At 41.5% G+C, this 26,620-nt stretch overlaps 1 protein-coding gene across 14 annotated transcripts in view; it reads left to right on the top strand.

The window, feature by feature from the left end:
* Positions 1 to 320: 320 nt before the first annotated feature.
* Positions 321 to 26,620, top strand: part of AGPAT4 (1-acylglycerol-3-phosphate O-acyltransferase 4) — an 80,537-nt gene continuing 54,237 nt past the window's right edge. The window contains exons 1-4 of one of the 14 annotated variants that reach the window (XR_008576514.1): positions 334 to 498; positions 2,590 to 5,717; positions 7,215 to 7,332; positions 15,669 to 15,899. Coding sequence is in view for 9 of the 14 variants with exons in the window: in XM_054821490.1 (XP_054677465.1) it covers positions 5,631 to 5,717; positions 7,215 to 7,332 (205 nt within the window). In the remaining 5 variants the exon portion in view is untranslated. Of the gene's footprint in view, positions 499 to 2,589; positions 6,472 to 7,214; positions 7,333 to 11,801; positions 11,888 to 15,668; positions 15,900 to 18,403; positions 18,500 to 23,044; positions 23,138 to 23,753; positions 23,827 to 26,620 lie in introns of those variants that run through there. The other 13 variants (XM_054821494.1, XM_054821495.1, XM_054821492.1 and 10 more) reach the window with 13 other exon arrangements.

Here is a 26,620-nt window from a genome sequence, read left to right as displayed (position 1 = left end):
CTCCGTACGGGATGACGAGAAGTCAGCCCAGACGCCGGCGGCCCTCAGGGGACGGGGGTTGCCCTGCGCCCCTTTCCCCGGGCCGCCGCTTCCTCTACCTCCCCCCTCAGAGCTGGCCGCCCTTCCGCCCCGAGCGCCGTCTCCCCGCGCTCCTCAGCAGCGGAGCGGCACCGAGGGCCGCGGCGAAACCCTCCCGCTCAGCCTCCGCCGGGCGACACCCCGAGGGGCAGGTAAGGACGGCGCGTTGCGGGGAGGGGTCGCCCTTTCCCGCCGCCCCGGGAGGAAGTGACATGGCGCCGGCGGGGAGGGGAGGCGAGGGGCGCCCTTTTCTTCCCGGAGCCGCCCGGCGGGTGGAGCCTGGCGGCCCCGCCCGAGCCGGCCGCCTCTCGGCGCGTGCAAACTAGTGGCAGTTGGTGCGGCTCGGCTGCCGCCCCGCTGCCCGCCCGCCCGCTCCCGGCGCCTCAACGCGGCACGCATGCCAAGGCCCGGCGGCGCCAGGTACGTGCTCTTCCCCTGGCGGCCAGCGAGCTCCTCAGGTGCGGGGCTGCCCTTCTCCAGCCGGCGTGGTGCCCCATTCGGAAAAAAACAGCCCCAAAACAGACCTGCCCCAGCCCCCTCCCCAAAACAACCGCCCCCGGCGTGCCGTAGCGGCGAGGCGAGGGGCCGGCAGCCGCTGCCGGGGTATGCGAGCGAGGCGAGGCGGGAGGCAGGCTGCGGACAGAAGTTCCCTGATTTATTCGCCGCCGGGCTGAGTCTCTCCCGCCGCCACTCGGCCCCGTCGCGCCGTTTCTCCCGCGGCAGCCGAGAATTTTCCTGCCGCCCGCGGGCCCCCTTTGTGTGGCGAGCGCGGCCCGCGCCGGGGTTTCCGTGGAAACGGCAGAGCTGCGCGGCCTTGCCCCGCTGGGCCCCCCCCCCCCCCGTCCTCCTCTGCCGGCGGGCGCGGGGCGCTGCCGGGCGGGCGGTCGCGGCGGCCCGTTCCACTTTCGGTCTTCCCCTCTCGCAGCGGCGGGGGTGGTGGGGAAGGGGGCGGGTAGGGCGGTTGCCGTGGAAACGGGCGGGTGCGATCGCCTGTTTGCTGCCTCCTCCCCGAAGGCGCTTCTCCATTGCGAGAGGGCGAAGCGCGCCCCGATCGCCGGAGGGGTTCGGGGGGGACGTGCGAGTGCCCAGTCACAGGTCGCGGTGGCTGGTTTTTTTCCGTGGTACGTACAAGTCTGTGAGCTGAGGGCAGCGTGAGCGGTGGTTTGGCGGAGGAGAGGGGGAGTCTGCCTCCCTGGTGATGTGTTCACGTGTTGTAGGAGCTCTGCTTTTCATGTCTCTGTGTCTCGTCATAAAGATATTTAAGCCGAATTAAATAATGGCAACAAACTGACTTAAGGTGTGTCGGCTGATATCATGCGGTGCAAACTCCAAGGGGGGTTTAACTAATTGTTTAACTAAGAATCCTTCGTGGCATTTATTTCAACAAGTGAGCACTCGCTCCTATGGCTGAACAGACAACCAAGAAAAGAGTCTGAACAATGTCACACGGACGCTTCTGGTCTTTGTTACGCATTTCTAAGAGCTGTAAGTTTTCAAGACCATGTGCAAACATCTAAGAATGATGTACCTTATGCAGGTGCTTGTCTGGGAGAGGGCAACCTTGCTGCTACATGAAAGCTTAAAATACTTTACAAGAGGTGGAAGGATGCAAGAAACTCTCCCTCTTTTAAAAAAAAAAAAAAAATCCCCCAAACATTTCTTTAAAAATAGTGCGGTGTCCAGCCCAGGAAGTTGTACCAGGCGATTGTAGCCTCAGCTTGTACTGATAATCACTTCACACTCAGTGAGTTGCAAAAGAATTAAAAGCTGGTGGAGTAGAGAAACTATTGTGGAACAACTTAAGCTGAAACTTGCAGCCTTTTTTCTTCTCTAACTTCTCATGTGAATGATAAGTTTACTGTAAACATACAGAGGTCTGTTTATAGTGTGTCAGGACTACCTCTGTGTAAATACTAACTGTATGGATCACTAGAATAGTTGATGCACTGTAAATGTTTGTTGTCATTTACTGACCAGCAGCTTTCTGTAGCTGTTTGTATCTGATCTAATGGTGTGTTTTTCCAAATACTATGGATTAAAATAAATCTTGATTCATTTTAGGAATTTGTGTAAATATTATGCATAGCTTTGCTCTTTCCTATTAACGTTCTGCATAACAATTCCTGAATAAGCTGTATCTAAAAATGAAACTTTAACTGTGTTTTATGGAAGATAAATGTCCAAGATTCACATGGAAGAACATATTGGAAAACCTGCAAGGAACAGAGAAAGTATTGTAAGCTGCTGATGGATAAAGGTTGCTCTTGAGCAAAGTTTAGTTGTGTTGTTGGCAAGCACTTAAAGAACAGATTTTAGTAAGACCTTTACAAGAAGGTCTAAGTATTATATTTTAGGAGTGGAGAAACTGCACAGAGAGGTCAGCGTTTGCCCAGAGTCACAGAACAGAGAATGCTGTGCCCAGAGCACAGTAATTAACTGTGTTTCTTGAAACCCAGAAGGTGTCAGCTTGGTGGGGAGTTGTTTTATTTTGGTTTTTTTTTTTTTCTCCAGTAAGTCTTGCTCTGTCCGGTGAAAATCCAGAGGCACTGAAGCAGTGTCCATCTTCTCTCTGGAGTGAGGCATGCTTTCCTGGAATGACAGTTGTACATTGTTCACAGTTTAATGTACTTACTGTACCATAACAGAGAAGAGCTGCTCTGCAGGACAAGAGTTCTCTTGCAGGTGATGGATGAGAATCCTATGACTGTGTTCTGCCCTGCTGAAAAGAGGTAGTTTATTGTTTTCTATTGTATACCCTGACTTTATTGCTGGAAGGTGAAGACTGCAAATGCCCCTTGAAATCTCTTCGACACAGGAAGATGCTGTGCTGAGGTTAGCAAGATGATATTCTTGTGTCACAAAAGTTCACTTGTGGCCCTTAGAACTTGTATTAGTAACTTGGTCATAAATTTTTAAAAGTCAAATGTCCACTGTGTGATATAGAAGAACACTTCCCTAACTAGTTGCATCACTACTAGTGCTGTTGGTATGTCCTGATAGGGAGCAGATGAACAAGAAGGTAACAACACACTGTAGTGCACTGTGCACGTGCTTTAGCCAGCAAAAGCTTTTCTAACTGTGGGCCCCCCTCATTAGAGAAAATGTTCTATGAGTCAAGGCAATTGTCTCCTCAGGTGTGTTTGATTTAGCTGTGGGCTAATGCAGTGGGCTTTTTTGTAAGGAAACTAGAAATGTGACTGAGGGCAGTAGTACCCTGTATGCTTCGTTGCATTTCAGCACTGGTAAGTGGCAGCTGAGTATGTGTCTGTTCCCAAGTGCTTTGTCTGCAGGATGGTTTTCCCCAGTGATTCAGTTCCAGGTATTTTGGAAAGTTTGCCCACCAATCTGCTGTTTGGTGGTCTTAAGCTCATTCACATCTGACTGTGTGGTGAGTACCCTCATCACCTCTGACTAATGCTCATGTGCTTCTCAGAAACTGCTGACTCACTTAGTTTTCGTGGCTTTTTCCCCTGCCCTCTTCCAGTGCCTTGGACTAGAGATGTGGTAGGGTCAAGGTAAGGTCAGGGAAAGAGGAAATGGAAATGAATGAGAGTAACTGTGTGTTGTGGCAAGGATGAAGATGCTGTAAAGACCCCTTCTTTGATAATGTGAGAAAAAGATGATGGCTATAATGGATTTCTTGAAAAGGTACATAAATCATGTATTAAGAATTGGGCAGAGCAGTATAACAACTGTAGTGAGCCCACAGTTGGGAGATGCTGGGTTATGGTCCTAGTAGTGGTCTGCTCTTCATTTTGAACTTAAAGCCTTTTTATTTATATGCCTCCATTTTCACCTTCAGCCCTTCTATCTGTCTTGTTATATTCTGCCACAAAGAGTTTAACACTGAAGTTGTTTTCTGCTGCTTGCAGAAGGGCTGACCTTGCTTGAGGTTTCTGCTGTAGCAGAAATACAGAAACAGGGAAAGACAATTAACCAGTTCCAGGCTGGAAAGAAGTCAGAAGTACTGGTCACTGAGAGAGGGGTTTTACTTGCCAGGTTAGGAGCTGCAGGCAGACACAAGCACAGTGATTTCACATGTATGTATGACTGTTTATTAAAGTCTGAAAAAAATTTGACATGCACCAGACTTGCTTGTAATCTGATCAACAAAGTTAAATTTCAATTACATTTTTCTTGCAGGATCCAGGTGAATGAAAATGTTTGCATATGCAGATTCAGTTGGCAGATAATGCAAGTTTTTCACCTATCAGAAAAAGGAGAAGACCTGACTTAAAACTTGCTTTTAAAGACAAGGAAAGAACGTATTTGGGGGAAACCTATGTGTAGAAATGGCACATGATTTTTAATCCATTTTAAGTGACAACTACTGTGTGAAAGTTCAACTGTCCTGCTTCTCCCCATCTCCACATTCTCCCTGACTTCATACATCATAGTTTGCCTCTTCTTGCCATGTTTTTCAGCACTTTAGAAAATACCGTGACTACAGATGCTGCTTTGCACTTCTGGAAGGTCTGGAAGCATTCTGTCTGCAGCAGCCTACACCTGCACTTGAATCATTTATAAGGTTTTCCCTCTTCAAGTCACAGGTGGTTTGTCAAGGCTTAACAAGGCTTTAGGGTTTTCTATGGTGCTGAGGATATGTTTAGACAGTGCTGAAACTTGCACAAACTTTTTTTTGGTCCCCAACCTTGATCTGGTATTAATGAAAATTACCATAAAACAATGCAGTAACATCAGTGTTGCCAAATGTGCAGATTGTAGGCAGGAGCGATACCACTATCTTCCCACAACCAACAAATAAAAAACAAGTATCTAGAGGATCAAAGTAATTGAAGGATGCTGTCTATTCTTGTTGCCCAATAACGATAGAGGCGCAATAGGGCTATAGCTAAGCAGAAGGATAACTAGGAAAGTGCTATTCCCAAGTCCGTTGAGCCTTCAGTGTGTCACTTTTTTCACATACCTATGCCTGGACCTCTAAGAGTGTGCATAAATACTGCGTTTTTCCCAAGATGGAGACAGGGAAAAGCTTCATTCTGAATTTAAGCCTTGTAAAACTCTCAAATTTATTTGAAGTTAGCAGGATAAATGCTCAAAGCCAGGTTTTTAAAAGGATTTAGGCACCTGTTGTGCAGAGATGTTGTAGAAATTCCAGGTAGATGTTGATGTACCTGATCCTTAATTTAGTGCAAAATTTATAAAAATGTTACTGGATTCTTACCAGCATGTTTAGGAATTGTAATATCTGTGCACTTGCCGTCCAGTGAGGTAAATGCTGTTGGATCAAGCACTGTCTCTGGATGATTTTGTTGGAAGTTTAAGGTGGTTTTGACTATCCCTGGCTTTAGGTGCTGAGAACACAAGTTCATTGATTAGTTTTATCATATTTGTCTGGTTTTGAGGGATAATGTTTTCCAAACAACAAGGACTATTGAAGCTTGTTGAGAGATTTCTTTTTGCTTCAACAGGATTTGAATCAGGTCCAAAATAAAACCTCCCTTTATTATTGGACTTGATAAATCCGATGTCTGTGATAAAGGCTTTTGTTCTTTGATGTTCTCAAATTAAATCAGGCTGTTAAGGGACTGATGATCGAGGAGAATGAGGAGGCTGAAAGTATTCTGAGTTCATGGTGTGGCAAAACAGTTCTGAACATTCATGTCTTAGAGGCAGAGGTGAGTGAAAATTGATGTGGAATGTGACTGCTGAAATGTGGGTAAAGCAGTCACCGTGTTTATTAGGATTTTTACCTGACATCTGGATGTCTGATTGTTTTGTGTGGGGATGCAGCTGAGCCTTTCACCGAAGCAGGCATCTTATTTTTTTGGAACCATACCAACCACATCTCAGATGTAAGATATGTTTTTCTAAGTATTGGGTGTTACCTCTTTAAGGCAGGAGTTGGTTTTCTTTGAATAATAAATCTGGAAGCTTCCCTGCCACATCCATTCTTCATTTAAACTATTTTCTACAGAAATTAAGTATTTTTTAATGCTTCTGAATAAATATTAATATCCTGTGTAACCCTGTCTTGGTGTGGCTACATCTTGTGTATGCATTGTCATTTCCAATTTTGGGATGTGATTTTCATAAAGGAGAAATTCAGCTACTTCATAGTCTTCAGTATCATATGATAAAATACAGCCAAATTAAGTGAATACTTGGAGATTAAAAAAAAATAATCTTGCAATTTTTTTTCTGCTTAACACTTCCTTAGTATTCAAAGAGCATACTAATAAATGTTATTTCCTATTAATTAAAAATATGCAAATGGCTTAGCTGAAGGAGGCAGTCTACTGTCATAGAAGATCAAAAAACCTAACAGCCCACTTGGAGTTGTAATCAAGTGGATGGCATTTTTCATTTTCAGCACTGTTAACAACATCTTATGATTTGTACTGGAAGCTTTTGGATCCCCTCACAGATGAGGTCAGTGCTGTTCCCTCATAACCCTGTGATTAGGAAGCATGCAGGGTGCGGTCTGTTCCGCGTACCACCTGTGTCTGTGGCAGTGTTGCCAGCAGGGTTCAGATCCACCAAGTGGGAGAATGTGGTTTTTTCCAGCAGGCCATACAGCTGCTTGGAAAGAGACACTATTTTAAAAGTATTTATACTGGTTTTGGGGGGACAGTAGAAAATATATCAGTCGACAGTCTGGTAGTGGAAGTCCCACTTGTAAACCAGTGGTACTGCTACCATGGTGTTTTTCCCAGCTCAGTGACTTATGCCCTATCTCTGCCACTTTCCAGATCTTTTTTTAAGATTTTTGCTGCCACAAATCCTATATTGTTCATTAGTTGCATTTTCTGACTTTCTTGAATAAACAAGAGCCACACAAGTTAGGAATTAGACTTCTAGGAAAAGAGTTAAAGAGACTGCCCAAAATTACTAAAATGTAAATCACAATTCCAGAAAATATAAAGAGATCGTTTTATGGGAGTGCACCAAGGAAAGAAAATTATCCTTTTTCCAATGCTGATGATTTTTATCTTCTGATTGTTGTCTTGAAGCATCCAGCAATGCCTTTAATTCCTTCTTGGGTAGGAATAATGAGGTGTATGTTTGTGCGCACGTGCCCACAATACTGTTGGCTTGATACTAAAGTTGTAACTTCTGCTTTATAGTACAGAGCTGTCCAAGCTGCTGAACACTTGTTTTTCATTTTTTTTAAGGAATGGAGTAAGGAAGGGAAAGTAGAATTCATTAGATCATCAGCACATACATCCTGGTTTGAACAGTCTCCTGCATTTATACCTGTTGCATCATCTGCTGCCACTGAAGATCCTTGTGGTATGTGTCCTTTCCCTCCCTGCTCTCTATGGGGCCTGTCAGAAGTTGTTGCAAGGAAAACTTGAGCATGGGCAAGAAGGCAAATAAAAGAGGATGAAAACTACCTTTTTACGTTGAAAGCTGGAGTCTGGGCAATCAGCACGTTCTGGTTCTCATGTTGGCTCTGCCACGGTTTTGCAATGTAACTGTTGCAAGCTCTCTAGTAGTGTTGTTCTGAGTTCCTGGTGTGTAACACTGGGGCAGCAAGACAGATCTTGCCAGGCTTACTTCATTGGTGTCTTCTAAGTGGCTGGAGCTTTTCATATGAAAGGGCATGGGTAAATCCAGGAAAGAATTGACAAAAATTCGCACTGTTTTCTAATCCTATCCATAAAGGATTTGATCTTGCATATAGTAATGGACTTGCTTGTGCTAGTAAGTCTGCTGAGTGGATGTGAAACTTCCCTGCCTGGATACAGCTCTTTACATCTGTTAGTGGTGTGGAAAGTTGTCTGTTGCAGAACTGGAGTTAGGAGGTGATACTTTTGTAGTGTAATTTTGTAACTATCTCATTGTGGGTAAGAATAGGAGGATTAAATACTTAAAGCTTTAAACTAAACATCTGATCTATGTTTCCTTGTTGCCTCATGCCTAAAGCTGATGTGGATGCAGGGGAAGTATTTTGTCTGTATAGGTGCTTCCTGCACCTTGTGCTGACCCTTTGCATTGCTGTGAATATAATTTACAGTTCTTTAAAACAAGATGAGTGATGGTGTTTGGCAAGCGTAAACCATGAGTCTTCATAGGAGAGACTTCCTTTCCAAAGCTTATCAGGAGAATGTTTGGGCTCCCAGCACAATTAAAAAAAAAAAAAAAAGGCAACCCTGGTTTTATACCAGCTCCTGAACGATCCTTTATCTGCCTCTCTGCCTCCCTCCCTTTCCCCATTTCTTCAGGCTCTTCTAAAATAAATGTTTTTATAATAGCCACTGGAGAACTCAGTAGCTATTGTGTACTGTGTTGAATCTGTTCCTGATATGCCCAGTGCAGAGGTGATCAACCATAGTGCTGTGTGCCCTTGAACTGGGTAAATACCATGATGTATGTGGCAACATCCTGCTGTCGTGTCCCTACTGCCTCTGTGGTTTTTAATGGGTTAATTTCCCATGCACAGGAGCAATGTTGTGAATCTCACAATCGAGATTTTCCACAGGCCATGCATTAAGGATCAACAGCTTAACTGGACGCACTCTGATCTCCGTACCTCAAATGTACGGTTGCCTTGAACAGTACCTTGACTGTTCTGTTCACTAATTCATGTATCATGAACACAAAAGCATATGTACTTATATCCATATATATATATATTTGAGAAAGTTTAGTTCGTTGCAGACATTCAGATCCTGTTTATTTGATAAGCCACCTGTACTTTGCAGCAAGCCAGATCACCCACTGAAGTGATTTGGTAGAAACACATTTTGGGGGGTTTGTTTTTTATAGAGGTAGTTACCAGATGACAATAATGTATGGGCCTGGTTACTCTTTGAGCACTTAATGTTGCCTGTGAGAGCAAATACTAAATTGACTATAAGCACATGATATATAGTTACTTGTCCTAGACTGTTTGTTGTTGTTCACCCTGGTTATTTTTTGAGGAACTATCCAGGTTGCTTATATTTGTGTGACAGCATAGGCCACATCCTGTTTAGATTCTCGGTATACTTTCTTGTAAATTTTTGTTTGCTATTTAGTCCTGCTCCCTTGCTTAGTCCCTAAATTTGACTTGTGTTTGTTGTGTTGCCCTTGTTGGCAACACAAGTAATTTGTCAGATTAATGAACTCAGATAAAGTAAAAGATGAAATCGAAGGACTTTGTAGTACCCAGAACTGAACTCTAGGGCTGAACTCTGATAGGCTCCTCCAGGTCTTAAATATCTTAATGTAGCTCTTTCTTTTTCCCAAGTAAATTGCAGATATTGTGCTTTGGAGAAATACATATATCTGTGAATGTATTAAAATACAGAAACTTGGGAGGGAAACAGTTGAAGAGCAACCCTTGGCATGCTGGAAAGTAGCAACTTGCCTTTCACTGCTATTTTTTGTGAACTTTATGTTCTGCACCCGAGACCACTGTTCTATTTCACCCCAACATATTTTTTGAGAATCTCTGCAGGAGCTTGGAATGGAAGTGCTTAACTTCAAGGGGGTTTACCCTCATCAAATAAATGCCTCCCTCAGCATCAAGCCCTGCAGTCCCTAAACACTGCATGTCCAGGAGTTCTGTATTGTCTTGTATTTAAGTCCAGCTCCTACCATTTCCTTGTTCAGCTCCCTCCTCCCTGAATATTTCATGCTCTTGGAAGAAGGAGCAAGACTGAACTTCTCACCAGAACTTAGTCAGTGGCTCCCCATCTTTCCCTCTCCTTCCCAGACTATGTGTGCCTCTCCCAAGCTGCCATTGTCCCCCTTGCCTCACTACATAAACGCTTTCTTTTCTATGTGGTAAGGGGTCAAGTAGGCTGTCAGAGCTAACAGCAGCTATGCTGTGCATTTTACCAGCAGAGAGTTTGCATACATGGATAGAGAACTTGTGTCCTGGCAGGCACGCAGAGTTTGCATAGCTGTCTTGCTTTACATTAGATCACAGCAGGAAGAAAATAAAAAAAGGGGAAGAGGAAAGCATTATTATATGGTAACCATATCAAAAACTCCTGTGTTGCTTTCATTTCTTCAGTTTATCCTCTGTGATGCTAATTATCTCTGTGCTCAATAGAAAATAAAAATTCAGTTTTATAGCAAGTCTATAAATTGGAAATCCTAAAACTTGCTGGTAGGTGGTATTAATTCTGCAGTTTTTGAAATGGCCAAACTGACTGATCTCCCCTTTGTAGCAGTGTGTGTTAGAAAATAGGCAGTTCAGGAATGCACGACTTGGGGAGAACCTAAAAACATTACATTCTCTTAACTTCAGGGGAAGCGCTTAAGATATGCTCAGATTCTTCCCTGATTTGGGACTTATTCTGAGGAGGTGTGGAGAGTTGACCTTGGATGGCTGCCAGGTGCACATCAAACTGCTGCCTTGCTCCCCTTCCTCAGCAGGACAAGGGAAGAAAATAAGATGAAGAAGCTCATGGGTTGAGACGAGGACAGGGAGATCACTCACCAGTTACCATCATGGGCAAAACAGACTCCACTTGAGGAAGATGAATTTAATTTACTGCCAATTGATAACAGAGTAGGACAGTGAGAAACAGAGACAAAACTAAAACCACCTCCCCCCCCACGACCCCTCTTCCCAGGCTGAACTTACTCCTGACTCTTGTACTCCTCCTTGCCCCCTGCTGCACCACGAGCAGCATAGGGGGATAGGGGAAAAGGTTGCAGTCAGTCTGTAACTGTTCCTCTCTGCCATTCCTTCTTCCTTGCTCTGTTCCCCTGCTCCTGCTGGGGTCCCTCCCACAGTGTACAGGTCATTCAGGAATAGACTGCTCCAGCCTGAGTCCCCCATGGGTTGCAATTCCTGTCAGAAAACCTGCTTCTGAGTGGGCTTCTCTTTGTGGGTTGCAGCTTTCTTCAGAGCAACTGCTGCGTCATGGGGTCTTCTACGGGCTGCAGGTGGATATCTGCTCCACCATGGTCCTACATGGGCTGCAGGGGGACAACCTGCTTCACCACAGGCTGCACGAGAATATCTGCTCCGGTGCCTGGCGCACCTCCTCCCCTTCCTTCTTCACTGACCTTGGTGTCTGCAGGGCTGTTTCTCTTATGTTTTTCTAACTCCTCACTCTCAGCTGCTATGCAGCATTTTCTACCCTTTCTGAAATGTCTTATCACAGAAGTACCACCAGCATCACTGATGGGTTCAGCTTTGGCCTGTGGTGAGTCCCTTCTGGAGCTGGCACGAACTGGCACTGATGTGGGGGGCAGCTCCAGGTGTCTTCTCACAGAAGCCATTCCTGCATCTCCCCCCACTACCAAAACCTTGTCATGTAAACCCAACACAAGAGCTAATACTCTAGTAGTTGCCTTTGGGGAGATGGGAAGTAATTCAAACCCTAATTAAGCATGAGGCAAATAAATGGATAATTCTTCCTCCAGCCTTGGGTTTTGGTTCTTTGGTGTGTTGCATGTACAGATATATTCTCCTTGAAGGCGAACATATGCATGGATCCAGCCTTACATGTGCTAACTTTTGACACTCACTGACAGAAGAAGAGCACAAGGGCTTCCTGTGACTTGCCTTGCATATATATTTCATATACAGAAGCATTGTTAAAATGGACTCTGAAATGAAATACAGTGCTGCTATCTGTGCTGTTCTGATGGCAGCTGAAATTCACTTAGAGGCACTACTGAAACTGCTGTAATGTGAGCTGAGCATATTTTCATAGTCTTGGTCTCTCTAACTCATCTATCCAAGGATCTGGTTTAGATGAGAAAATGCAAGAATGGGCATTATCATAATCTGCTTAGTTGTTCTTACCTTTCAGCAAAGCATTTAAGGACTTCATCAAAGAGTGGACATAAGTGAAAACCTTTGCATAGGCTTGAAACATGCTGTTCTGAAAATAACCAGGTATAGTGCTGTCTTGCCTCTATTTTTAAGTATGGACAATATTAGTTTAGTCTAGATGCTGTCAGATAGGTACCACGTTGCTTTCCACACTCTCAGCGACTCTATTTACTACATACACTTCAGACAAAGTGGGTGACAGTTCTTCGCTTCATTCTTGTGCTTTCTGTAAAAGTGCAAACAGTAGTTGTGTTCTTTATGAGATCACTAGTTGTAGTCTCAAAACTCTTACAGACTTTGAAGTATAAAGTAGCACTGTTAATTGGCAGCAGCCTCTGCTGGAAGAGAGGTGTTCACCTTGCATATCACTAGTGTAACATTGCCTTTTCTTCTTTGTCCTCCTGGTCAGTTATCCTAAGCAGAAGGAAATGCTGAGAGTAGGCGAAGTAGAAAACGCAGTGTATGTTGCTGAAGAATGAAACCTGGGGCGGACTGAATATTCGTGGAGTTTGCTTTTAAACCTGATCCTGTGATCTCTTAGTTACATAAATAAATGCTTGTTGACTTGCTTCCTAGACAGACATTTGAGGTTTGAGTCTTTTGTTTTATATCCAAAGGAAGACTGTTATTAAAGAATGTCCCTATCTTTTTTTGATGCTCTGGCAGGCTATTTTCTCCTAACTCGTTTTAAGGGGTGTTTGATAGAAGAGAGCTTCTTGGCAGCTCTCCGATCTTAATAGCTTCTGAGAAAATGCATTGATTGGCCTTTTTGTTTTCAAAAGATTGCTGTAATTTTCAGTCATTATCTATAAGGAAATCAGTGTAATTTATTAAACCAGCATCATGGATTAAGAATTAAAGATGTGATTCTTTTATCACTTAAACTGGTGTTACGTTGATGTTACCCATGAGGAACTTTAGTAAGACAAAGAGTGATTGGAAGAAGTTCCTATGAACTCTTAAAAAGCAGGCTTCTAGACATCTTTCATAAGCTCAGAATTGATTCTTGAAAATAAATTTCTACTTTTTTGATGCATGTACCAAGAATAAACTTCCTTTCTTGGAGGTTGGATAATGAAAACAGTCCAAAAAGCATCATATTAAAAAAATCTTCTAAGAATGACCTTTTGCCTGTGAAACAGAACACTTAGCTAGCACTCTGTATACAATGTTTGGGTTGCAGATTTTGTAGGGAAAACAGCTTGCACTTAACCAGAAGAGAAAATTAATCTCTCTAGTCTACCTACTTTTCAGAAAAGCAAAATTTAAGCAGTGGCTTTAATTTGTTGTTCCTTTTACAAGCAAGTTAGGTTAGATGCATTTCAGTGGTGTTGCCTAAGTAGATTTAGTTTGCCTTTAAAATATGTTTTAGAAGCTTTACAGAACTGAAATTTGATGGCTAAGGCATGAAAGTGAGGAATAAGTTACTTTCATACATTCCATTGTGGCTTCATAAAATTGTAAGACAATTATGTTTTATCAGGGTCATCTCACCTTTGTTTATTTTAATTCTGTGAAGTTTTGTTTTAAAGACCCAGTATGAAGTAAGTGATTCACATAAACATAACATTTTAAAGCAGTTTGACTACTATTACAATGAAAAAACCTGAATTGGTGGACTAATGTTCTGCTGAATTCTTCCTTGTCACAAAGTCTGTCGATCAACTGCTTACTACAGTAGATTTCTATTTATTATATCAAATAGTGACTTTTTCAGGTCTCCACTGTAAATAGACAGTGCTTTAATCTTATTTTATAGGAGGGTTTTTTGTGGGGGTTTTTTTTTTTTTCAATCCAGTCCCTTACTGATCTCTGGGAATTACATTAGATTACAGTGATTCTGTGGGGCAGAGTTAAACAGGCCAGCTAGCACAAAATACTTTTGATCAATTTTAGCCAAGGACGATAGGATAAACCCAGTCATCAGGGTTTCGGGCACTGTACAGTCAAAAGTAAACCCAACACTTGTAAGTAACTTGTTGCTTCCATTCTGACTGTTGTAAAGAAGTGATCTAATCCTACTACTTGGTGCAGTACAGTGGTCTGATTTAGGGAAGTGAAATCTTGTCTCTTTCACTGTAAACTTATTAAAAACTTGAGGGTTTTTTTTTTTTTAGCGTTTGGCTTTATCTTCAGAGTGTGTGATGGAGGGGCTGGGGCATGAATCACTGCCATGGTTCCTACTAGACAACATTTCTCATTCTACTTAGCCTTCAATGAAAACAAAGCCTTTGGTCAAAGCCCATCCTAATAAATTGTCTGCCACCCTCAGAAACGTATCTTTAATAGAATGGTTGGTTAAAGCTGGAAAAGCTTTTTGCAAGTATCATGACAGTAGTTAATACAATGAACAGAGGCCTGTTCTGCCATTCTGAGCTACAGATGCTGTCTGCTTTGGTACTGATTAGTACAGCAACAGAAAGGGAACAAAGTCTGTGATACACAAAGAACACATTTTGTCTGGTAATAATAGGCTTGGGACTGCAATAAACTCTTTATATAAATTATACAACAATACAGATTCTCCTTCTTAAATTTTTCTTCATCTTCCTTGCGGTTGAAAACCTGGCTAAATAACTTCCTATCATTTTGCAGCAATTCTTCTGTGTGCTCTTTGCTGTGGTAAGCTTAGTCAGCAAGGGCAGTAAAACAAATGTTTCAGGACACTGATGTAGACTCAGTGCCTCACATAATGGGGTCTCATATAAACTAAAAGGATAGGCATAAAGATTTTTTTCATTAGTTAATTCCCTGGGATGCTGACAGCTGCTGTTTTGTTATTGCCTATGACTGGCGCATTCAGAAATACTGTCTCAGGGCTTCCTCCCTGGGCAAACTCTCTTACGCCTCAAGAAAGAAACAATGTGGAATGGAACAGGATGGCAGCACCTCCTGCTTAACTGTATTCAAAATACTGGGGTGTTGTTTACTGCAAGATCATTTCTTCACATTTTTTCTCCTAACAAATGAGATTACCATTGGTGGTAGTGATGGTGGGGAAGGGAGGTCAGTATGGTATTTGGTAGGCCAGAATACTTGGCAGAGGATGCTTCCTGCAAATTCAGCTGCTAAGGTTGGTCTGGTCCCTTCCAAAATTATAGAAGCATTTCTTAAGTAACCTAAGAGTTGATTTTTTTCCTGGAAACACTGCTGGGTCATGGGTTAGTACTGTTATTGATGTTTCTTTTCTGGGCTTATGGAATATAACTGACAGAATTACAGCGTCAAGGAATAATTGAACAAATTGTGTGTATTGTGCATAGCCAAGCTTTTATTCTCTTGCCAAAATCAACTGATACTTGAATGTGACAAGGGAACAAGCCAATAAAGCTGGAATTAAGGGGCTGCTGCTACCTTGTGGTTGGGGTGCATGGCTGGCATAGCCTGTAGAGGAAGGCACAGCTTCCAACATAAAGCGCTAAAGTTTGCATTTACTTTGGACCCACTCTTGAAGATAGCGGAGGCTGCAGTGTATGTCTTATGAAGTACAGACAGTTCAAATAAAAATATAAGTGGATTATTTTGCTCATATTTTATCAATAAAGACCTGACAGAGGAGTATTGTGGTCCATGGAATGGAGTCATATGCTCATAGGTTTTGCAGAATTGGGACTGAAATGTGAAGATTTGTTTCCAAAGCCAAATGCAAATTGATTCAGAAATATGCTATTCTCTTTCTATGCTTACTTTTGCAAATATTGTCATCAGGCCTTTTTCTACAATAGAATTAAGTTTAATTTTAGTGTATTTAGTGTATGTAAATGTAAAACGGGAAGTCTGTATTAACAATCTGTTTATAGAAATAAATGCACTCTGTAACCATTGATACTGTTTGGTTTTGCAGGTTGTCTTCTGAATTTTAGGTCTGAAGGTACCCTCTTGCTTTCTCGGCAAATCATGGACATCATTGGCTTTCTGAAGTCTCAATTCATTTGCCACCTTCTGATCTGCTACATATTTATAGTGTCAGGACTGATCATTAACTTCATTCAACTCTTTACACTTATACTTTGGCCAATCAACAAGCAACTGTTCAGGAGGATCAACTGCAGGCTGGCTTACTGCATTTCAAGCCGTAAGATTTCATTTTGTTTTTTAAAGTATTTTCATATTTTATCTTGAGGGGAATTGGTAGCAAAGTTCTGAAACAGATTTCAAAGTAACCTATATAAAGGTTATTACTGCTTCCTACAGCACTTGCATTTGCGTGAAGAGGTATATGTTTGTTGAAATGTCCTGTTCTGCTGAAATGTTTTGCTCTTTTATATTGGGATATTTGCTTGACTCAGGATGTTGAAGTAAGATTACCTCTCATTTGGCTATCCATCATGTTCCATTAAGCCAAATGAGAAATATTGACCAAATAATAGCTGAACTTGCTGAGATGCATTATCTGCAGGCTTACAGTGTTAACAAGTCACTTCCAATAATGCTTTCAATCTTTTTATCATGCATGATTTTCTTTATGGTCTTGGTTTAAGTGTTTCACATGCAAATACTGTTCAGGACTGGAAAATAACAGTAAAAAAAGAAAAATCTTTGACTCCATGTGCTTCTTTCTTAAGCCAGTTGTAAACTGCTGTTTCTTTGAATAGGCATTTCAGACCTTAAACTGCATCTGTATGTATTCAGTATAGACATATACTTATAATGGAGAATACAGCAGGTAGTCTGTAAGCGTTGAAAGAAGTGGGGCTTGCAATTATTTTTATTTTCTGGGGGAGATGGGAGCATAAGCTCAGGATATTACTTTTAGAAAGACCAAGCCTTTGTAGCTGCTGGGACACATGACAGTTCACTGACACTTGACTAAAAAGGTAATTCCAGTGGAATGAATGAGACCTGTATCCATTGATTTCTTCTTTATTGGTAGGAGGTTGATAGAATCTCCACACGTCAACAGTGGATTGTCAGCGCATGTGTAGTTTTCTTGATATTATCAGTCTGCTTATATATTTGTTTTTAAGGAGTTATGACTGCAGCGTCAGCGCTGATTTATTGCAGTGCAACTTCTGACTTCCACATAATTGCTCTCAATTTACAGCAGAGAGCATTCTCCACAGAAACTGTTAAAAAATACAGCAATGTGCATGTGTTCAATAGCTGGGAGTGTGCCGTTAAATGTGTCCACCTTCTAGAGACATGTCCCTGGGCCTTTCTGAAACTCAAAAGTACTTTCTAAAAATGAAGCCGTTGCAAAATGCGTGCATTTTGAGGCTCCCTAAAGATTATTCAAGTGTGATGTCACTGTCAATGCCGAGTGAGTTATGGATGGTTTCATACTGGGGAAAACAGCCCTCCAACACAGTGGTTAAAAATTGTGTTGCAGAAATGCAGCAAAATGGTTTCCTTCAGGTCACTTGTTCCGCTACTAGGAACCTGAAAAGGAAAAACATTGTCAATATTCATAATGAACTGCTTGAGGGAGAAATCTGCCACATGCCTCAATTGGAGGCCACCAGGGATTATTTATCTGTCATCAGTGAGTCTGATGCGCAACTATTCAAAGCATTTTTTAAACATACTTTTGACTTAAATTTCAAAGCTGCATCAGCATGTATAGGCCGAAATAATTTGTGGGTGCTGTTTTGTTATTTCTGTAATAAAGAGAGGATGTTTCATTTTTGCTGTCTGTATGAATGTCCCTGAAATAGTGAGTTTGCAAGTGCTATTCATTTGTATGTACGAACAGTGGCATCGATATGGCCAGGTTTTTATCTTTTGCCTGATCACATAGTATATGTTTGAAGCCATGGAATGTAGAAGATACTGTACAGCTGTATACATATATATAGGTAAATTGTTATTATTTTTCATGCAATGCCTTCTGCCTCATCCTTCCTTTTGGCTACTTAGTGCAGAGACATTAGCTACTCTGGAATCTCCAGACTGAATTCTTTAGCTGCCCTCAATCTAGTCTCAACTATACTGGGCACTCGTCACTGTGTAAGAACAAGTAATACTGCATGCTTGTCTTTAGGCAGATGGCTTTGTACTCAGGGTTGCTGATCAGTGTTGATCCCACTGGAAAAAGTTGTGTTTTGAGATTTTTGCCCTATCTATCTCTAGGTTAAATACAGTGATTTTAGCTTTAAAACAGAGCAGGCTAGCATTTGATATGAGTCACCTTTTTCTGAGTGATATTTGAAATGGGGAAAATGATAGGCAGTTAAAAAAAGCATTTGGAAGAACTGAAGAATGCAGTAGACCAATTAATCAAAATGGATGTGTTTTTGTAGTAGTGTATGTGTTAGATAATGCCTTTTGAGGACCATTGGTGTGCTGACTAATAAATAACAATTTGAGTCTCTGTGGGTCTGATGAAAGTCATGGAAACAGCCTACAGTTTGAGACAATGAAGCTTAGCCTTGGAGAATGTGGAGAGGCATGTGCTTTGCAATGGTGACAAGTGTCGTGTTGCTTTGAGTGGCTGGTACAGCCTGAATCACCAAGTCAGCCACAGAGTGAAATAGAGTGGGCATGGTTTAACTTAAGAATGGAATGAAAGCAGCAGCTGCCTTTAGATCTTGCAAGTTCAGTCAGTTCCCTCAGCCACTCCTCATAAGACTTATTCTTTAGACTCTTCACCAGCTTCGTAACATGAAATGGCTGCATGGAGTAACTGCGGTTTGGTAGTTGAGGACATGTTGCTGTGCGAGCTGCTACTTTTCTATGGTGAGTATGGCAACAACACTACAGCTTCTCACTGTAACTACTGACAACCCAGCAGGCTAAAGCCATGGACTTCAAGCTTTTCTTCATCAATGCAAATTAGAGAAGAGACTGAATTCTGGTTTCCAGTTTCAGTTTACAGTGGAAAGGGTTAACTAGAGCAACAATTTGCTTTTAATGGAACAGAGCAGATGTAATGGCACACCCCAAGTTACCTTCAATAATTGGTGTTGAGAAGTTGTTGTCTGTCTTCAAACCATTTGTGAATCCTGGGTTGATCAGATAGGGTGAGTTTCAGCTTCTCTACTGACCTGCTTCATTATGTATTAGCATCGGGGAGAACTTTCTAATGACAGTGTTGCAATCGAAAAAATACTGGTTCTGATAAACTGCCAATTTTTCTGCCATGGCTTTTTATGAAATTTGAATTGGGTAAATGTACTTTAATTCCAGATTGGAAGCCTTGTTCAGCTTGAGTCTCCTGCTCCCCAAAGGCTGTGTTAGCCATTCACCGGATTGCAGTTTGGGTTGTTTTTATAGCTCCAAGATACTATTCATGTTTTACTATGAATAAATTCTTCCTGTTTGCTCCCATTATCCCTTTTGACAAATATCTACAAGGTAATGGTTAGTTCTAGTCCTCTTTCCTCTATATATCTCAACCTTTACTCAAGAGTGTTAGTGGCAGAGAGTGGACATTCAATTTGAAAAGAACAGACTTTTGTCTGTGTTGGTCTTGAAATGAGCTAAAAGACTAGTATGGGGGTTACACACCCTTTGTTATGTTTTAAGTTTAAAGAAACAAACAAAAAGCATTTGAGTTCTTTTCTGGGTCCAGGTATATATTTACTGACTGGTTCAACAGCCTGTTAATCTCCCTTTTGTAAAATGACAGCCCTGGTAAACTCTCCCTAATACTGAACTCCACAGAGTGCACCTCTAATAAAGAAATTGAACACTGCAAACCTCCACAAGGTGGTAACAATAACAATTTTAAAAATAAGTGTGCTTGGAAAATTACATTAGAACAAAGGTTGGGCAAGCAATCTTATTTTTTATTTTTAAATAAATTAGGGACATCTTGTCCTCAGTCTCTTTTTCCAAAAGACTGACAGCCAAGATGTATGCCAAGGAAGGAGGCACTTAGTGTGGAATACATCACAGTTCTCATGGATGCCGTTTGTGCCTGAATTGGAAGAGGTGGAAATACATCTTCCTCTTCCCCCTTATCCAAGGACAGCAAACCACCACAAAGGGTACACCTGTCTTTTCTGCACTAGCTTGTAAAGTTGGCCAAACACAGAGAGGGAACAAGTTGTCTTGGGTATTAGTGCCATGTGTGCACATGGCTGTGTAGCTTGCTGGGGCAGTGGGAAAGTGGTTTGTACTTCATGAATCAGTTTGTGCTCGGTACGCTGATACAGTGCAGTGCTATCCCGAGGAGAGCAGAGCATACTGGGCTCCTGTGGGCTGTCTGGGACATAACTCTGCCTTGTGCCAAGGCTATGAGAATGGGACATACACATACAGGAGAAATGGCTTCTTTAGTGGTGCTGGGTGTATTTACTCAGGAAGGTATTTGCCTGTGAGTGGAGCAGTGGTTGATAACTTGTCCTCTTGCTGCTGCTGTGTTGGAGGAAAATTAGCTTCTCCTTGTGCTGAGGTCCACCTTGTGCTCCCAGGGTGAGTGGCAAACTGGCCTCCCGCTGACTGTGCACGAGGTGAACTTTGCATAAACAAAAGATCTGCCAACAACAGTAGTGTCATGTGGACAGCTGCATCAGGGCCTTGAAAGCAATTGACTTAGCTTCTAATCTGCCTTCATAAATACATTATAGTAGTGCTAATACCTATTCTTGTTCTGTGAAAGGGGTGTTATTACACCTCGGGGTAAAGTTACACTATAGTTTGTAAATCCTTCTGAGGGGAAGGCCGTTCTTTGCATGGAGAGAGGCACCCTGATGCCTGCTCATTGACTGCAACAAAAACAAGATGGAAACTGATTCTTCTTATGACTGAGCTTTCTAGAAACAAAACCAGAGGAAACTGAGAACTGCTTCAAGTTTATCATCTTGGCTGGCTGTTATGAGACAGTAAAGCTAATTACTCCCATGTGCAGCTACAGGCTTTGCAATGTGAGAACTGGGCATCCGAATAAAGCTCTGTGATAGTATCAGGGCCATGTTAATCCTCAAGACTGTTTTGTTTCCCTGCATGCAACCCACTGCCCACTTGAAGTTCAGAGGAGCCCTTGGCCATTTTGCTTGTTGTTTGTACCAAGGTGGTGCTGGGGCAGAGAGGAGAATTCTCTCCTCTGGTGCAGTTGAGTAGATGGGAAGGTGTGGGAAGCAAGAGGGACACAGAGAGGCAGGGCTTTTTTCTTCCTCCACTTCCGTCTACCACCATCTTACACTGCAAAGAAAGCAGTTTGTTGTCTTTCAAAGTGTGCCACGGTGTCCTTAATATAATCTTGTAGTGTTTTATTTATAAAGAAAACTGAGTTACGCTTGTCAACGTAGATGTAGCAAAGAGCTTTCATAGGGCACTTAGCACTGCTTTCTTAGCCTGTTTGCAACATTGAGTAATGCGTGCAAAATGACTTTTTCTCAAGTGCTACTTGTCTGTATAAGCCTTTGTTGTCTTGGTTCCACACACCATGTCCATACAAAGCCACTGATAATGACTATGGAAAGTTTACAACAAATAATGAGGGAAAATTGGGGGGCAGATTTGATATCATGCAAAGAGAAAATGTTGATTTGAACCTTTGGAGAACTAGACCATCACCTTAGCCTTCTTGTTTTCTTTCAAGCTGTGCCATGGGGATGACTGTAGAAATAGAGTGTACTAAGGAAATGCCCATGCTAGTTTTAATTTAGATAAACTTTGCTACTGAGGGCAGGATAGGTATGGTAGCATGGAGATCTGAGTAGGCAGGAGCCCAAGTACCTACCCAGGCAGTGAGGTGTTTGTTGCAGCCTACGCTGAGCTCCATGCTGCTGTGGCCATTTTATTCTCAGCACTTAGGCTACCTTGGGTATCTCTAGACAAACTATTGCTGTACCTTTTTCTTAACTTAGTCTTACGTTTCCTCCCATGTTCCGTGCAAATCTGAAGTAGGGGTTTACATGTCAGACTAGGGGGGTGTACTGCTTGTAAGTTCCAGTCATTGGTGTTGATCATTGAGCTATGTACAATAAGGTAGATGATTGGCTTTCTCTAAAATCTACTGTTGTTAGAGTGATAAATATCATTGAATCTTTGAATTCTTTTGCTCTCAAAAATTAGATTCATAGGGGTATATTGTGTGTGACAGATTTTGTTAAATATAAAATATGCTTGGAGCAGAGAAGAGTATACATATATGTGTCATCATATGGTGATGTTTCATTTTCTAATTTGTGTTGTCTTCCCTTCCTTATAAGCGATGTAGTAACATACTTAGCACTGCGTTATAAAAAAGATCTAGTGAAATATGAGCAAAGTGACAGGAGCGATCTCACCTTTTGTTGCTAGCAAGGACAATAGAATCTGAGAAATAGTATCTGATCTACTGAAGCCATCAAAGTAAGGGCAGCAGGAAGTATTCCTCTGATTTAAAATAATATATGACAAGTTATGAACTCTGTAGCAGTATATTGTTAGCTTCTACGGCTAGAGTGCCTTTTAATGTTAAATAATTCCATTAATGTGGGACGAAACTACGCTCCAGTTTTAAACAGTCTGTGTATCTAAATTTTATGACTTCAAGGTTTTGTTTTTGTTTGCCCAAAACATACTAGTAGTCAGCAGTTTTTTAAAGAGCTCTCTGGATTTTACCTCTACCAAGAACGTGTCTGTTGGCAAACAAAAGGTATCACTATTTGTTCACAAAATAATACTGAGAGATTGGTAGATTAAATGCCTCAAGCTATGAAGCTATGCAACCTAAACCGGTGTGTTTTCCAGCTGCTGCTTGCTTCATCCTGGGGTTTTGAGTCATCTTCTAGGGGCAGGGGGGTTTAAAGTAGACTTAGGGATGTACGCCATAGTACTGAAATATGAACCTTTTGACTCTTCAAGTGATAGGCTGTTTAATGCCATTCATAAAATCAGTCAGGATCCATTTTAGGGGTAGTGGGGAGTTCATACAATTTTTATTTGTGGATATGATTTTGAAATGTTTTCTTTTTGTTCCTGAGTATTCTCTTGTCATATGAATGGCATGTGCCCCAGTATCCTACTGTTGAGTTGTCTGAATTATTGTCCCGCAGGCTTGCGTGTGCATCACCATGTATGAGTATACAGAGTTTCCTTCTGGTAGATCATGTTTGCTCTTATGGTTGATTTCCCTTTTGAAGCCTTCCAAAGGGTCCAGGTAGACCTCTGTCACCCTGAAATGAGTTTTGCCCTCAACAAGTATTAGTTTCCTTTGCTTTGACAATGTAGATGTTTTGTTAGAGTAGAAATCATCTAAAGTATCATCTACTCAAATTTGTTAATGCCTTCCTCCATCCTTCTTCCTAATACCCTTTTATACCTGTTATGTACTTGTGGTTATCTGTACAGTTCCCCGCTGAGACCAAACCTTGAACTTCTCTAATTTGGAAAGACTGAAGGAACCAATAACTGCATCAGGTTCTCCATTAGTCTGCTGGTAGAGTAAGATGATGTGATGATGTGTTTGTTCTCTGCATGCATCCCAGCTTGAACTCCCTTTTTTCCAGATTGTGTTAACGGATTTATATTCATCACTGTAAGTCCTCTGCAGTGCCTAGCAAATGCCTCCATATTTTCCTTACTACCATTAACTTGCTATATCAACTAATAACATTTCAGTCCCTCTCATTTTATGCCACTTGCAGGCATTGTTATCCAGTTTTCACAGTAGTTCAGGTATTGACAATGAGCTTTAGTGGATCAACCAAAACTGTATGCTGATTGCAGGCATGCTGTGTGAGCGTAGTGCTTGTGAAGGTGTGATTGAATGACATCTGTGCATGACCTTTAGCAGAGTTTTTAATTCAACCAAAAAAGGGATATGGTCTGTTATGTCCAGCTCTTAGTTTAGGAGAAAGAGACTGCTTTCTGGGAAAATGGATCTGAAAAAACCTTTTGATACTGATGCTTTCTATCCAATACTGGTGAAGAGCTAGAGCGGCACTTAGTCTGATCTCTAATGAAAAGAGCATCTTCACTGTCACTGATATTATTTTGCTGTTGCTGGAACCTTTGTAGAGGTTGCTTGTCTTCATTTTCCTCTTTTTTTTTGCCTCAGATTCCTGATCTGAAGAAGGGTGATGGTCATAGCCTGCAGACTGGAGAAAGGGATGACAGGGAAGCAATAGAAGGTGAACCACATTTGTTTGGTGTCTCACATCACAAAGTTTCTAGCATCTCTTGTTAAACATTAGATCTGGCCAGAAAGCTTTCTTGATTCCTGAACTGGGGTAAATCTGGAGTATTTGTATGAAAGTACTTCCATCTGGCATTACATAACTCAGGAACATGATATCTAATGATCCAAGTCATAGCACAGAATATGGAGACATTAATGTTTGTACAAGTTTGGTGCTACAGTTGTTCATTCATTAAGGGTGAATATCACAATATCACAATAAGGGAGGATCAAATTCTTCTTAAGAGACATTGCATATGTGTAGTAACTCCATTTTAGTTATAGGCCTGATTTTAATTGCTAAAATGGTACTAAATCTGAAGGGTAGCTTCTTGATCCTATGTAACCTTCCTGCAAAGATGCTGAGAGTACCTCATTGATCACCATCACCAGTTACAAGGAAATACAAAGTAGCAGGAATCCAACCCTGTCTGGGGAAGAACAGTACCTCTGTAGGCAGAACTAGGGGCAGAATTTTGAATTCTCGTGTTTGGTCAGGGAATAGATCTACTGGTGTAACATTGAAGTGAGATACAGTGTGTCTTTTCTCATTTGCTATTGGTTGGCTACATCTTCTCCATCCCCTGCTCCCTTTTGAGCAATGTGTACCGTTGAAAGTGTACACCTACACGATTCTCCCTCTCCCAAAAGCATGAAAGTCATATAGCAAGATGCTGTGGAGTAGGTTTTCAGGCTTGTCCTGCAGTGAGGATTTCGGCAGCTGGTCCAGTGAAAGTATCTGGTGTCTGACTAACTTTTTGCAGGAGGATTTCCAAACTGGTAGGAAGCAATATTTCCTTTCAGCCAGTACTTGAGGTTTTTCAGTGTGACACTTGAGATGAAAGAGCTTCTGAGTGCACGTGCTTGGTACTCCTCTATGACTAGGTGGTTATTTCCTGTGACTTGTTTGCAACCTTCAGATTAAGGCTTCTTACTTGAGGATTATGTTATTTTCTCACTTTGAAGGCTGTTGCAAGGTAGCAGGGTCTTGTTGGGCAATCTAAATGTATGTTGCTGAATTTCCTTTACATTCATCTTGGCATAGTCTGTGCTTAAATGTGTTTCTTCCAACACTGTGTTCAGAAGTAGGAATCCTTTAACTGGATAAGAAAACAAATGGAAATGTGTGCAAAACAATTCTTCTATTTGCTTGGGTTTGGGGAGGCAGTTACCCTTTTGCCAGACCTATTTTGGTCCTTGCCAAAATAATGCTCAAAAAATAAGAACCACAAAGAGATTACAGTGCAATTGTTTGTGGGTAGAATGTTTTGCTCTTCTGTTAGCGCACTTTTGTTAGTATTTTGCATCTATATGCTTTTCCTGTACTTAAGCAAATTGCAATGGAGGGTCAATAACTAACATTTCCATTCTTTCATGGTGTTAAAGTGGGAAGAAAGAATTCAGTCTGATTATTCTTCAGTTCACTTATCTGTGTTTCTAAATTAAATCTCCAGTATATTGCATTTCTGAGTGTGGGGTTTTCTTTGAAAGTTAAAAAACAAGTGAGCTTCCTAATACATGAGGGGTTTTCCATTGTACATAAAATTCTTGTTGATACTTACCTGGCTCTGCTAAAACAAACAAAAAAAAATTCCAGGAATCAATATGCACTGCTAATGAAAGATTTTGATGAATGAATGTATCTGTTGCTTGTATTAGATAAGGAAATATAGAGAGTGATTGTACAGACTTAATTTCTCGCTCTCACTTCTAAAGAAGCCTACCCTTGGTTTTTGGGAAAGTGGGGGAGATCTGCAGCTGTGAGGCTTTTGACAGAGGCTCTCATTAATATAGCTTTGCTGCTGTAAAGAAGCTCCTTTCCTGTTCCACCCTCAAATGCTGTGGAGAGTCTTTTATTGGATTTTTGTTTTTTTCCTTAAAGCAAACAAACTCATACCATTCTCTGACATTTTTCAGGCTTTTCCCCTAGCTCATATGGTATCCCATCTAAAGATGTGCAATGTGCTAATACTCTGCAGTTTGCTGAGGACTCTGTAGTGGCAGGCTAGCTATAGAGAATTAAAGAATCTGTTACTTCCTTCAAACTCAAACCATTTATCTGTAGGGCCTATGTAATAGACTTTTGTAATACTTTGTACAAAGGCAAACGATAAGGAGAGGGATGTTAACCTTGCAGAAAAGTGCTTTCATTGGCTGGATTGGGTTCTTTTTTCAGAAATTGAATGCAAACTGATCTCAGCTGAATTTTTATCAATGAGTTGTCCTACCCACCAAAATATATCAATTAAAGTTTTATTATTTCAACATGTGTTGCCTTTTGTGCTCATAAAGAAGGAGGAAGATACACAGGCAAAAGAGCTGACATACCTCTTTAGTTTCCAGACATTCTTAGTCTATCTAGAGTTTAAAATTGAGACCACAGTACATTTTCCTTTTTCTATGACACTGTATTTTCAGTAATTTTTTTAAATGCTAAGAGTTCAGAAAATTTCTGGTTGGATTGAAGCCTACCATGAAGTTTGTCTTCCTTGTGAGCTGCCGGCTGGGGCTGAACCATGTCAGGAGTTTGTCTTCCTTGTGTCTTCATAGGCTCTGACTCAGTGCTAGAAATCTTCATTGATTCATGCCTAAAATTCAAGGTTTCCTGAAAGGTGATTTAAATTTCCTTACTTGTATGGCGATAGCTTGAAGCTTCCTGTAGGTGCATGCAGTCCTCAGGTGAGAATTAGAAATGCTGGAATGGCAGATCCATGAGTCTTTTAGATATGGACTTTATTCTGATAAGA

This window comes from Grus americana, chromosome 3, assembly GCF_028858705.1.
Source record: "Grus americana isolate bGruAme1 chromosome 3, bGruAme1.mat, whole genome shotgun sequence".
NCBI lineage: Eukaryota > Metazoa > Chordata > Aves > Gruiformes > Gruidae > Grus > Grus americana.
Note: the sequence above shows the minus strand (reverse complement) of the source record. Positions and strands in the feature narration are given on the sequence as shown.